At 33.4% G+C, this 15,036-nt stretch overlaps 1 protein-coding gene across 12 annotated transcripts in view; it reads right to left on the reverse strand.

Moving 5' to 3' along the window:
* Window positions 1-15,036, reverse strand: part of LOC310898179 (uncharacterized protein) — a 467,382-nt gene that overhangs the window by 207,840 nt on the left and 244,506 nt on the right. For 10 of the 12 annotated variants that reach the window (XR_014583048.1, XR_014583049.1, XR_014583050.1 and 7 more), the window contains one exon: window positions 6,694-6,768. Coding sequence is in view for 1 of the 12 variants with exons in the window: in XM_083832739.1 (XP_083688865.1) it covers window positions 6,735-6,768; window positions 11,518-11,531 (48 nt within the window). In the remaining 11 variants the exon portion in view is untranslated. Of the gene's footprint in view, window positions 1-770; window positions 3,516-6,693; window positions 6,769-11,517; window positions 15,034-15,036 lie in introns of those variants that run through there. The other 2 variants (XM_083832739.1, XR_014583058.1) reach the window with 2 other exon arrangements.

Consider the following 15,036-nt stretch of genomic DNA (forward strand, 5'->3'; position numbering starts at 1 on the left):
TGATATACAGAAAAAACAAACAAACAAACAAAAAAACCTGCCATTCACCCAGTGAAGATTTGCTCTTTTGAAGTTGCTTTGGTTGCTTCACCCTTAAACTCAGGTATCTAAAAGAAAGCAAGTAGCTACATTTTAAAATATTTTCTATTATATAGAAGTTCTTATTAATGGTGTGTACACTGGTATTGACTCACATATGATAAATATTGACAAACCTCTAAGAAAATAATATCTAAGAAAGTATTGAATACATACAGAGTTTACGAGTGACTTGATCTTGATGTTCTTCCCCAGGCCACCATCATACATGTTCTGAGTTCTTTTTTATATTGCTATTAATTTTTGCAATAATTTTGCAAAAAATTCTGCAGTGGTATTTGAATTGAGTTTTTGCCTAAGAGCTGTAAGTTCAGACAATATATACTCATTTTATTTCATTCTGTGAAAATTCATATATATATTTTTTTTTCCATTATATTTTGACTGTATAGAACCATTACCAAAGTTCCATCACCTTGGACATTTCATGCCACACTTCTATGGTATGGTTTCCTTATTTCCTGAATGCGTCTTATGATACCCACCTTCAAAAAATATTCTGTGAAGACTTTAATTGAATAGTGGAATATGAAACTATGTAAATCAGGAGAAAGGTTGAAAAACTGGAGGGTAAAGCTGCCATTCAAAGGGAACTTGAAAAGCTGGAATAACTTCATGAAGTTCAATAAAGGAAAATGTAGAACCTTGCACATGGGATTCAACTTTCTTACCCACATGCACAGTCAGGTTGCTAATGGGGTAGAAAGCCACTGAAGAGTCCAGAAGAGACTGGAATATGAACAAGGCCCTGAGCAACCTCATTCAGCTCTGAAGTGGCGTCTGACTTTAGGGTTGACTCTGCTTTGGGTAGGGTGGTGGATCAGCTACCTCCAGAAGTCCCTTTGGAAACAAACAAATTCTATGGTTCTATCTCAGCAGTTTCAGTGTGGCACGTGAAACAGTGCTGCTCAAAATTTGAAAGCACACAAAGGATACATTCATTCTCCATGTTACATCCCCCTCAAAAAATAAAAGGTAATTTACAGTGTAAAAGGAAGTTATTGTCTGCTCATTTTACTGGTTTCTGATCTCTTAAAAATACAACTGCAAAGAGCGTCTTTCTTCTATGATTAGCTCTTAAATGCCAAGAGACTACACAGCAGGTTGCTTTCTCAACTGTAAATTTTATCACTACTACTTCCTGAGTTGCTACTTGAAATGGACAGCTTGTGAAATACTTCAACCTGTCTGGCTTCTGACAGGTCTTCCTACAAAAACCTGGGTTGTCCAAGAACAGTCTATAGCTGTCATGGCTAACTATTACTCCACAAACCTCACTTCTAAAGAAAAATCATTTGGGAATCACAGAATAACAAAAGCATTAGCCAAAAAGTCCACCTTTCTGTGGAAGACCACACAAAGAATTTATTTCTGTCGGAACTTTGAATTTGTAATAAATGTTGTTTCCAGTTTTATATAAATGACCAGATTACTGAGAACATTAGAATATGTCTATACTTTTTTTTTTTTTTTTCAGGAGAACACAGATAAAGGTCGGACACTATTAAAAAAATAAAAAATTCAATGGAATCTTACTGCTAGGTAAGTTATTTATTAGCTATTAATAATGACATAAATTGAGTGAGTGGGTGCTTTAATCTATGGATAAGTAGTTAAATAATGTTTATAATAACGATGAATACTCTGAATAGTGTTATATTCTACTGTTGCACTAGATACGCTCTTTGGTTTGAACACTTTCACTGTGGAAAATCCAGGGTACAAAAGGAAATATTGAATTTGTGTCAAGAAAATTGCTTACATAGTAATACACCTATTGGTTTAATCAGAAAATGCACAATGACTGTGCTTTATAACACTTAGATGACTTAGTATTTCTCTTTTGACATATTAAGCTTTCTACCACCATGGCAATATATAAATGTCAGAGTTGTGCTTTTTGTTATTTGCTTGTTTTTAAGAAATGTAGGGTTAAACAACTTAAATTTGGTTTTCAACAAGCAATTATACTGGGATGGTTGTATATGATTTTAAGACTATGAAGATTTCAATTTATGCTTCAATATTTCTAAATTACTGGAACCTTAGGAATTAAATGAGCTTTTCTTCATGGATTCCCTTCAGTTTTCTCCACCTGGTTTTAAGTGCTCCAACTTCCATTAAGCTAAAGATTTTTAAGTACAGATTGCTTTTCTAGAGTTTCTAATGAGAAGTTTCTCCAGCATCACATTAACAAATTATATATATAGTTATAGTTAGATATATATAATATGCTTCAAAATACCTGTCTGTCATTCCTTGAGAGAGTTTTCTTGCCAGTACATTAATTAGGAAAGTGTTCTTTATGACTATATATTTAAATTACAAGTGTTTAATTAGATATTATTGCTAAATTAAGGACTGATTCCTCATTTCAGAATATATTGTGCCAGACTTCCACCTGATGTAGCCAAGTTCACTTGGATGAAAAGTGTAGTGAGAAGGTGTCCTTGGATTCTGGTGATGCCAGCTAATCCAATGGTTAAAGGCCAGAGAAACCCAAAGTTTGCTCTTTCTCATTTTAGTTGCCAACAACAAATAGTGATTGTACAGATAGACCTATTGCCTTTATTAAGAAAGGTTTTTCTTTTTTTAAGAGCTATTATGAAAGTTCCGTGCCATCATGCTTTCTCCAAAGACACTTTTGTTGCAGAGCAGGTGTGCTGAAAATGCCTTTGGTCTGAGGAGAACTAAGCAATGTTGGTTAATCTAATCACTATTAGATGCACTTCTGCACCAAAAGTTTGTTCCCTATTTTTAAGAGTTGTCTCCAAGTCTACTGAAATAAATATCCTTCTACAAATATCTGGATGCATACCTTTTGTTTATGCGGGATTAAAACTGAATAAATCTATAGGCAAGATAATCTGTATCTCTAAGGTTCTGAATTGACAAACGTTGCACCACAAACATTATCAAAAACGATACAAAAAAAAAAGATTGGAAGATTCAGCAATTTATGGGAAAAACTGGCTGGAATAAAGTAAGAACCATTTCTACTGAACAAAGAAAAATGGTTTCATTTTGTAAATCACAATAAACTAAAGAGTGTATACTGAGATCATATTATCCTCTTGTGCTTCCAAACTCCTAGGCTAAGATTTTACTATTTGTGACATAAATGATTACGGACAGGATTCATGACTTCAATCCACTCCTACATTGCAGCAGACCACTGACCTAAACTCTTGATTCATAGAAATCCATTTAACATTTCTGGTTTTGTCATATTGGTGTTTTGAGTATGATGAAGAAATAAAGTTACAAAACCAATGGAAAATAGGCTGGTGTTGTAACATTTCTTGCCAAGATGAAACCAAACACTGCAAAATATCTCACAAAAAGAATCAGAGGTTTGAGTCTATGCTTTGGGCTTTTATTTATTAAGTACTAAAGGTGTTAATTAAAAAAAAAAAATAATTTGTGCATACCTACCCAAGGTGATTGATGTGCAAATCATCATGGAATGCCTTTTTTTTTTTTTTTTTTCTCCTCTTCTTTCTCTTTTTCTTCTCCCTAGCACCTTCAGGGAAAAGCCTTATACTTGCTGGTAGGAGAATAAAATGAGTTCCACCCAACTGCAACCTTTCACTAGCTTAACTCCCTATGAAGTTTACAAATAATTATTTAAAGAAGATGATAAATAAGAACACTATCCAATACAATGGGGTCTACACACATCATCTTCATGCAAACAAAATGATAATCGTTATACAGAATGTACTTGCAATGCTCTGTATTCCCATGATGGGAATATAACTGCATAAACTGAGCAGTGGCTTTATTCTAAGTTGTAGCTACTTCAAAAAGTGAAAGGGATGAGCATCATTAAAGTATTTGGAGAACGAAAAGAGCTGTATAATTTATGGCTCCCCTCTTAAGTTGCAAATGGTGAATGGAAAATAATAAAACAGTAGATGTATTTGATGCTAGAATTTAGAATACATTACTTCATAGACTCACAGTCATTATCTGATCTACATAATTATACTGAACATTTCAATAATAATAAAAAAATAATTAAATGAAATGATCTGAACCTCATTTCAAAAGAGTTCACTACAGTTGGAAAATGTTTTTGCACAGCTACCTTAAAGTTTATGACAATATAAATGTCATCTAATAATTACAAAATTTGACCTTAAGATAGGAATCTAATATATGATTCCATTATTATAAACTATTTTATTTTAAGATAATATTGCAGAGAAAAAAAATATTTTTAACACATTGTAGCTATGTTTTTAGAAGGTGATGCCACAGGGGAAAAAAAAAAAAAAGTTTGTTGTTGTTTGTTTTTTTTAAATGAATCAGTTCCCCAGTTCAGTTTCCTACCAAGCGGTGGAGTTGTACCAGCACAGCAGCAAGGGGAGCAGAAAGCAGTGGTTAAAGGACATTTAAGCCAGTATTACCTTCAAAGAAATGCGTGTGGAACTCTTCTTCAGGGGGGAGTATTCAAGTCCTTGGGAAGAGTTCATGCTCCTGATCTAAATTAGACAGCTGCTAAAACCCTCCTGTGCGTAGGCTGCACTGTGACCCCAGTGACTGTAAAAGCACTTTGGCTGTGACCACTTTCACCCCTAATCTGATCCCTAAAAACCAAGCCTTAGATGTGTAAAGTACTTATTCACTTCTGAACATGTTTTAAAGCTATCCCTTGGAGCAGATGGAGTTTATTTTGTAATCTCTTTACAGCAGCTGAGCAACAGAAAATATACTGCAGTGAATCCAGAGTCAGTGTCTCCCTTTAAATTATTTCAAATATTATAAAAATTACTTTGTATCAAACAGAGGCATCCATTCCTTTCAAAAGTGAAAGGTTAAGTTGTTGTCAATGACATTTGATTAAATATTTGCTAATCAAATTTATTTTTCATTAATGGATGGATTTGTTATTCTCTGCTTCTCAGTGATAGCTTCAAGAACTCAACACTAGAAAATCTCCAATTACCCTTTAACAGATTTATAAACACTTTAGTGATCTAATCAAAGTAAAGGAGCAATGAAATATGATTTAGGTAAGTATTATAAAAAGAGCTAGTGAAGAGCTAGTCTATCTTTGCACAATCTATTTTTGAGTAATTTGGAATAAGAATGAATTCCTTAATTTCAGTCTGTTTGGGAATAATTTATGAACAGAATAAGGGCAGACATTCTTGAATATGTTATTATTTTGTTTCCTTGGTTCTAATAAATGATAAAAATATTTGGAAAATATACCCTCACTTGATCCTGAATTTCTCTTTGAGAAGAATTTCACAGACTCTGGAAGCCCAATTTATTTATTTATTTATTTAACAAAACTGGGGCAACTGAAAGCAAAGAACAAGGAAGAGATAGGCATATACTGAGAAATTTTTAAAATACAATTTAACATGTATTTTGTGAAGATGAACACAAGTCATGATTGCATATTTTAGCTACCATTTACTTATTTTAATATAATATACATTTTAATTGGTTTTATTTGCACTTCAGCTTGTTTTAACAGTAATTGCCTACTTATCCTGTTCTCATCAGCTAAGCAGGAGTAATTATTACATCTCTAATTGACCAACAATAACTACTGTATCTTGTTTTGTTAATTAAATGTTTTTCAGAAAAATATTTAATTTGCTATGATAACTCTTTTTTTTTTTCCTGGCTATCACATCAACATAACTTTATTATTCTGCCTGTTTAAGTCAGTGAATGCAAAGCTCCTAAGAAGATTATGTATAACACCTTATATCTACCATAAAAAGGCTCAGCTGAAGCTTATGTTATTGTTAAACATCTTGTAAAAGGAATCCGTAACAAAGTTTCAGTTATGATATGGAAAGGATTCCAGCACAGGATAAAGTGGAGGAAATAAGGTGATTTTCACCATAGATAATACATTGTGGATCTTATTTTGGGCTAGCTTCCAGCTTACAGTCTTCAATGAGATCCCACAGAAAATATCATATCAATGCCACAAACTCTATTCATAATGCAAAGGTAACAATGACTGTGAATCAGCAGTGCCCTTGGGTCCCTGGGAATATTTAGGGACTTCAGTCATACCGGAAACTGGACTGAACAGGGGTGGACTAGGAGACCCCCGTGGCCATTCTTCTCTGCACACAAACTCTGTTACAGTGCTGATGCTGCTTCAGTGCAGAGTAGAAGTGTAACTTTTTTTTTTTAAAAAAAAAAAAAAAGACCACAGTTATGTCAACTAATTAGTTCCAACCACATCTTCTTGTGATTTAGTTTTGTGAGCTACACAGGTAACTGATAAGTAAGTTAAAGCCTTCTTAGAAAAACAAGAAACTCAAATTCACATTGTGCTGACTCAGTTAGCTGAAGACTGGCTAGTTTCCTTAAGTGCTTGCTGTATGGTTAAAGATCTACAATTGCTTTAGTTATTTCAGAGTTTCTAAAAAAAATGCACTCTCATATCATTCCATGTTGCAGTGCAATTTATGCAAGCTCATGAGCCCATACAATGTATGCAAACTGGGACTCCACAAAGCTAAATTTGAGAGCCACAGAACTAAAAAATAAAATTATTAATTTTCCCCCTAATCAATTATTATTAATGACATAAAAGAGTAGGAGTGAAATGTTTACCTTAGTCTTATCATTTTTGAGCAAAAGAAAATCTTTAATACCTCCAAGGGTTGTTTCTCAGTGAAGATGATCTTTCTATGAAAAAGAAAGAGACAAGGACATTTCTGTCTTACAGAATTTTCTACAAATAAGTGAATTACAATAGAAAATACAGCCTAAGAAACATGCTCAGCACAAGGTTGAAAAGATTTAAATCCTGTGATGTGTAGCATAATAAAAAAACTTTTTTTTTTTTCTCCAGAAAAAAAAAAAAGCTGTTCTGCATGACCTTTGTCAAATCAGAATGTTTTTCACTCAAAATAAAATACTGGTTTTGTCTCTGAGAGGTCACACCTTGCATAAGCAGTGACCTTCAGTTCTCTTTCATCAGCCTGGGAAGCATAGGCATTCCTTTGAGTACACGAATACCTTTTCTGCCATTCTAAAATGACTCTCCTTGTTGTCTCAAGCAAGATTTGAAGGTAATGTTTTGTAGTTCTTAGTAATTGCACATCTGCTGAAATTATTTGGCCGTTATACGTTGAAGGTCACATTTGCTTAATTTTGTAACATTAAAAAAAAAAAGATACATTTTGGAATCAAAAATAAAGCAGTACCTTTTCACCTCATGTATGATGCTTGCACAGTTCAAGTTCTGGCACTACACAGAGGTTGGTTTTGTCTATTTATATACCGGTTTATCTGTGAAAGGGCAGCTGTTTATTTCAAGTTATATGTGATCCTGGGAATCTATCTAAACTGTAATATTTGTAGCTGATCATGTGCTTACAGGACTGCTGTATTGTATCTTACTTATGTCCTTGGTCTAGAACATTTGCTATCACATTTGGACAATTTGGCATATTTTTATTTATAAAGGCAGAAGACCATGCAGTCTGTTTTTGAAGGAAGACATAGAAAGGAAAATAAATCCAGGATACTTCTAGTAACTAGTATGGAGTGGAATTAAATTGGAATATTTAATAAAGCTTGTATTGTTAAATATCATGTTGAGCTGGAAACAGCTGTTTTGAATATGTAGAAGCTTTAAAAAAAAGGTATAAGAAATTATACGTGTTTGGGAGAGCATTTAAAAGTGCTTTTTGGCATAACACTTCACACACCAATTACTTCATACTAAGTAGGATTCAAACTGCAAATGATTAAATAGGAAGCTGGAGAAGCAAGTGTGAGCTTAAAGGGGTAGAAAATCATGATAAATAAAAGCGAAGTCTCCTAGTGCAGTGGTATAACATTTATCTGAATGAAGCAGACTAAATTAGCCCTATCTAGATATTTTACATTGATGCAAGGAAACACAAAACCATTGAGGATCCACAGCTCAAAACAGGGTTACTAGAACATCTAATGTTGTTGGTTTGGAAGGTTTGCATTAAAAGTGGAGAACATTTCTATCATTCCTGAGCTGATTTTAAGCCATTGCAGAATGAATCCACTAGTGAATTTGGCACCAAATGGAACTTGATCGTGCTGAATCTAAGTACCAGGCTTTATTCAAATTACTTTTTTTGTGTGTTTTTTTTTTTCTTTAAAGAAATATACACATAGGTTTAACTGGGTTTATTAATATATAGTGAATAAGGCATCCTTACCTTTTATGTACTGTTACATCTTAGATTTTGTGAATGTATACGTAAGCAGCTAAATGTACAAAATTGTCCCTTCCCCTACCACTCAGACAGTTTATATCTTATTCATTGTAAGTTTTCATGCTAATAAATATATGTTTAAGCAGGCACTGTAGATGAATAAGAGCGATATTAATACATCTGATATGAATAAACACCAATTTCCCCATTTGTTCAATTAAGGAGTGGCTGACTAACACAAAGCTGGAAAAATGGTTGGTGTATACATAGGTGACTTCAAAACAGGATTCATAAAAATTGGATTTAAAATACCCAGAAGAGCTTGTTTTGAAGCTACACAACATGCAGAGGCAGAATTGGGAAGCTGAGAGAAAGATTGCTGTAATGGGTGAAAAGCAGCTATTTCTAATTTTATATTGAAATTCAAACCATTTGGGGCATAAGTCCTTTGGTAATTTTCTACATAGGAATTCATTTAATGCTGTTATTTTTTTCCCCTCACATTGATTAAATAGGACTGTGGATGACATTATACTTTTAAATACTCCTTTCATATGTAGAAAAGATCAAAGAATACTGAACTCACCCAGATCTGATTCTCAGCTGGAGCAGAACAGAATTTCTGGCCCCATCACTGCTGTACTACCCATAAACATCCACTCACATTCACAATACTACCAGTAATGATCAGTCTTGCAATTGACAGATACAATGGTTTAGTAAAACCATCACATTACCAAAGGGTCACAGTAAGTACAAAGAACGGTGCCTCTTTAGAAATTATCCCATTCAACCAAAACATGTTGTCAAAGAAAAATTAATAGTGTACTGGTAACTGAATGAGATATAAGCTTAATATATTCAACAAAATCTTCATTATGGCAAAATAAAATACTGACATGGACCTAAAATAAAGATGGATGGTGATTTTCAAGAGCTATCACTGCCAGAACCAACTAAGCATATCCACGTAATATTCATTTGATGACAAGTGCAGCTGCTCTGAACACATCCTTCTAGGCTAGTTTTTAACCACACCTACTTCAAAGATTCTCCAAACCAAGTAAAATTAAAAACAAAGCAATACTGTGCATTTCTGAACCCACACCATTTCAACCAGTCCTGAAAATAAATCTAGATTCTTCATAGTTAAGTGTTTCTTAAATCCGAGTTTCTTCAGCTGGAGATAAAAAGTACTCTGACTTTAAGTCTAAGAGCAGTAACAAGCTCATATATTTCAGGGTATTGCACATATTTCATGTTGGTTTAAAACACATTTTCCACAAAAGAACTGAAGTAACCTGGTTTAAAAAAAAAAAAAAAAGTGTGTGTGGGGCGGGTAGGGTACAGGGGTGTGGAAGATAGAGATAGAAGATACATAAAAATTGAGATAAGGTAAACAGCATGTTTGTGAAGAAGAAACAATAGGCTAAATTAATTTGTCCTAAATTAAACTGTAATAAATTTTTTTTGGATTTGTATGAATTCCTGAGTTACTCAGTTCTGTGCCAACTTGTTTGTCATTTCACTAGAATTTGGGGGACATCCAGTAACTTCAGTATAAGTTATACAAGGGTATCTAAGGACGATGCTTATCCAAATGAAAAGTTATTTTCTTTCATGAAAAGATATTTTTTTTCAACAGTATACTGTGCAAGTACATATGTTTCATAAGTGTAGTGATTTGGCATAAACTAATAATCAAGCTAGTTTAATATGGTCTAGAAAACAGTGTGAGTTTGACTGGTGAGTTATAAATAACCCTGTACGAGCATAGCAGTGCAGGTACCTTACTGTTTACATACTTTATTCCCACCTCCTTTTCCCCAGTTTTCATAACTGAGTTTTCTCAAATACATGCACAAAACCTGTCCAAACCTCTCCTTACCCTTGTCACCTTTCTTTGTATCTTATGGAGTTTTATTATGCTATCTCTATACTATTACATTTTACTGTACAGCTGAGAAGGTGGAGCAGAGCTTCACACAGTGTTCAAACTGAGGTCATGTGGCAGATGTATAATATAGTGGCTAATGATGTCCTTCACTTCATTCTCTCTTTTTTGAAAATAAAATATTTGGGTTTTGACTACAGAGGAAAGTTAAGCTGAATATCATATAACATTTTCTTGTACTACTCAGCAACAAGATTCTCAGTGTAAGAGTTAATTCAGTACCTAGCGTTATGTATGTTAAGTTACAATTATTTTTCTTCCTATGTTTATCACACTGTGCATATCAACATGGAACTTGATCTTCTATTTTACCATCAGTCCCTGAGAGAGCCTTCTACATCTTTTTTGTCATTATCCTTGTCTTCATTATGCTGAATAACTTAGCAGACTGTGTCACTTCACTGTTCATTCTTTCTCGGATCATTGATGAATACATCCCAGTGGGACTCCATGGTGATCCTTTTCCAGCAAGAAAACTGACCATTAACTCCTACCCTCCATATTATAAGCTATTACGGTGTGTGGTAAATGTGCAGAGTAGGAGGCTTCTTTATATATTTCCAAGTTTTAAAAATTATTTCATCTAACTTATAATTATTTCTAACACATGAATGATATTTTAATGATATAAATATATTCCTAAGAAGAGACCCAGCAATTATTCTTCTGAAAACTAACATTTTTTTCTTATTAGAAGTAATTTGAGTTTGCCCTCTGTCACACCTTGACATTTTTGCTCGGCTTCTTTTTTTTTTTTTAAATATGTGAATCACTATCTTTTTCGATACCAAACTGTCATAGACTTGTATATTTTGAAAAGAAGCCAAGTTTCAGTATCATTATACTTACACATTCACCCTGAGGCATAATTGTTCTAATACACAATTTTCATCCTGCAATTTAAAGAGAGTTAGCATGTCTTTTCTCTTTCCAGTAACTGTCATAGGATTTTCAGTATGCATTGGATAACACACGCCCTTTCCTGTTCCCATGGAAATCAATAGTAACACTTCATACCCATTAAACAATCAGAGAAAAAAAATATGGGATCTAAGTAATTAGGATCTGCTTTTGTTTGGTCAGCAGTTCATTTGAAATCCAAAGAACTGTTAGCCAGGAAAACACAGGGTGGTTTGCAATGAGCTAAAATGTTCAGATAATAGAAATAAAGGTCAAATGCTCTGCGCCCCACCTTGCAGGACCCATGATACTCTTGTCCAATAACCAGAGTGCTATGTTACACTGTGACTACAGGAGTGCAAAGAAGGAAAACTGACTCACCTGGGCCAAGACATGCCCTGTGCACCTCAGGATCTGTGATACTCAACGCACATCCAGGGGGTAGCAGAAGACTGTGTAAGCAAACCCCATGTTTATTGTTGTGCTGAATGAAAACTTCATGTAGTCCAGGAATGGGAGACCTGGGCAAATTTAAGCCACCATGTTGTTTTTTTTTCAGTTTTCTATCTGACCTGAACATTTCTCAGCAGCTAATTCAGTGTGTGGTGCTGCAATATGTACCAAAGGACCAATCTAGCATAAAAAATAAAACTAATAGAAATGCAGTATCCATGTTTTTTTTTTTTTTTTTTTTTTTTTTTTAAGGTTTCTGCACCCATCTCTATGAGATGCTTCTGTGAAGTGAGATTTAAGGCAGTTTTAACCTGGTTCACTGTCAAAATGAAGGTAAGGATCTGATATTTTAAATGGGCTATCATCATCTCTTAGTTGGCAGAATAAAATGTATTTAGTCGAAATAAAAATAGGGGAAAAGATTCTTTATTTTTCCTAAAAATCCCCCAGCTTTGAAAGACTTACAAAAGCTAAACATCACATATGGCTTTAATCATAGAGCGCTGTACCTACAAGTTTTAATTTAATAAAAGGAAGAAGAACTTTCCAGATTTACGTTTTCTGTAACTGAACAATACAGAAAGTTCAGAATCAACCCAATAGCAATACTGTGTACTAGTGGGTGGATAATAACATAAAAATATCATGAGACTCAGTAAAATGAAAAGATAAGTTAATCTTCTCAAGGAAACATCATTCAAATACCAATCCCATACACAGTGTTCAGGAACTTAAGAGACAACCGTTGCACTGAGTTGTGTTAGGATCACTGCAAGTTTTCTGAATGGTGTCAACTTCTTGACTCCAAAAATCATTGCTAACAAGAGCTAGAAGACAGTGTCAAGCATTGGAGAAGCACACAGCCTTCTTGTTCAGAGTGAAAGATACACTTCTATTGGTAAACTGTAACTGCACCACAGGTAACTGAATCTGTTTAGAAACAGGTCAGTTCTTGTAGTCTTCAAAATGTTTTTCAATTGCATTTAAATGAACTCATTATCTGAAATATATGAATACCCAGTTAACTGAATCTTCTTTAACATAAGATTCCTTTTTTGTGAATCTTTCTCTAGGCCCCAGAAAAAAATGTAATCTATGATGCATTTCATAAAAGTGAAGTACAACATTATGCATCTGCTTTGCTGAAGCTTAAAATTTGTCTAGCACATTTGATCTTTGTTTTAACAAGTACCTAAAAAGAATAGGAGCAAGCAGACAGGCACTAACTTGACACACTCTGTTACCCCAAATGGAAGTTTTAATTACCAATGTCTCCATTTTGCAGACCTAGTTTGTTCTAAACTCTGACCACATATTCAGCTTTAATATTACTTATGCTTACAGTGTTCTTAACAAAATACATCGTTTCTTTCCAAGTCTCTCAAGCAGAATAAACTAAATTGTTCTAGTGACAGATATTGAAGATCAACTTAATTCTTGGTTAAAGCGTACTGTGATTTGAAGAATTTCAGATTTTTGTTTTTTCTTACCAAAGAAATTATGCTTGGGATCCAGGGTACTCTAAAATTTAGAAACTAGCAATTACACAAATGACGTTCTGGGGAACTCTGCCATGAATGTTAAAATAGTCTGGAGGTGTAAAATAATCTTTCAAATGTCGATAAAGATCGCTACAAATTATGTAAAACTTCCAAAACTAAATAAAAATTCTATTTGATAGAAAAGACAGCAAAACAGAAATAAGTAACTATGAATAACCATTTTCCTTTTACACCCTCTTGATGCTTTATGTATTAGCACAAGGTCAGTACTTCTAAGGGCATTTCAGCTTGACTACCTCACTTCTGCTTTCACCAGTCTTGCCATGTATTTTTCTATTCCTCCTAGTTTTCTTTACTGTAATTAATTGATCCTACAAGCCATTATTTGTATATCGAGTTTTGTAAATTTTTTTTTTAAATCTATATTTTAAAAGTCAGATTTTGTACAGAACAGGCCTAAAATGACACCAAAATAAGCATGATTACACAAAATCCTCGGACTGTTCTTTAGAGCACATTATACCTATCCAATTGAGAAAAAGAAAAAAAATAATGCAACTTTTACATTGTTTAGTTATCATAACGTTTTTACAGTTGTAAGAGACAATCCCACTAACTAGCAAGAAGGAAAATAATTTAAACAGTGATTACTGCCACTGATACATTTCACAGATCTTTTCTGTTCTTTCAGTTGCAAATTCATGGACAACAACCTGTTACGGTAATCTGAGTTCAGATTTCATTTTTATTCAGTTTGATAATTTTCAGCAAAGATAGTTATGAAAATTGACCTATTCACAAAACTTACAAGATTTTTCCAAAATACTATTTTAAAAGGGGACCTGAAGAACCAGAAAGGTTCTGGTATGATGAAAAGCAAGTGAATTTTTTTAAAGCAATTGACATTGAATGAATTGATATAATGTATACATACAACATATACAGCTACATTTAGGTCTCATAACTAAACAATATGTGTACATATACATAGACTTTGATTCTTCTAAACCAATTAATACACCTCAGAGTCCACTACAAGATCAAACAATAGGTTGAACTTTAAGATGTTAGTAAGCGACAGGACACATTACAGGGGGTTGGATAAAATCGGTATCATAATTTGCCAATGTAAGAACATTGCTGGGTTTAAATAATGTTATGGAAAAAATACAAGAGAATGAGTTAGAATACGAAAACATGAAGCAAATCTACAAGCTATACACATTGATTTCCAATATATTTGTAGTTATTTTGCCAAAGTTAGCAATGTAGAAAAGCATGAAAAAATCTGCTGTGATTTGACCATTGTAAACCTGTTTCCTATATTATTAACACTATTTTAAACCAGAAACAGCAGTAAGCAAAAAGTATAAACAAATAAAACAATGCAAAATTGTACAGGTTGTTTAAGTCAATAAAATTTTGTCAATAACTTCAGTAAGAATGACTCCAAGAAAGTGTTGCAATAATAAGTTGGAAGGCGATACAAATACTTTCATATTTGAACTCAGCTCTTGTTGAGTTCGAGAAGTAAAGTTCAGATTTTTTTGAATCTTATGGAAAGCAGTGTTCAAACCAAGCCTACAAACTATTACATGAGAAGATTCCTGTTGCCGAGAACTTTATATTCAGAAGATGAGACAGATGTCATCTACTTGACATTTCATCAGCATCTCAGAATAAGTGCAAAGAAAGAAATTCAGTTCCAGAGCGTTTCACAGAAAAACTTTGTATTTTCTTTATCTTATTTTTATCATTTTTGTTTTAAACTACGGTAAAGCTTGTAGGCATCTAACTTTGAAAATACATGCAAAGTTTTAGTACAACAAACATAAAAGAAGTGTCTTTCAGTTTTGTTTTCTTTCTAGGTAAAGGTAGGTAAATGTCAAGAAATCTCTTTAATTTTATAATCTAAAAAAGAATGATTTATGTGGAAAAGAAATCA

The sequence above is a fragment of the Anser anser genome (assembly GCF_964211835.1).
Source record: "Anser anser genome assembly, chromosome: 4".
Classification (NCBI taxonomy): Eukaryota; Metazoa; Chordata; class Aves; order Anseriformes; family Anatidae; genus Anser; species Anser anser.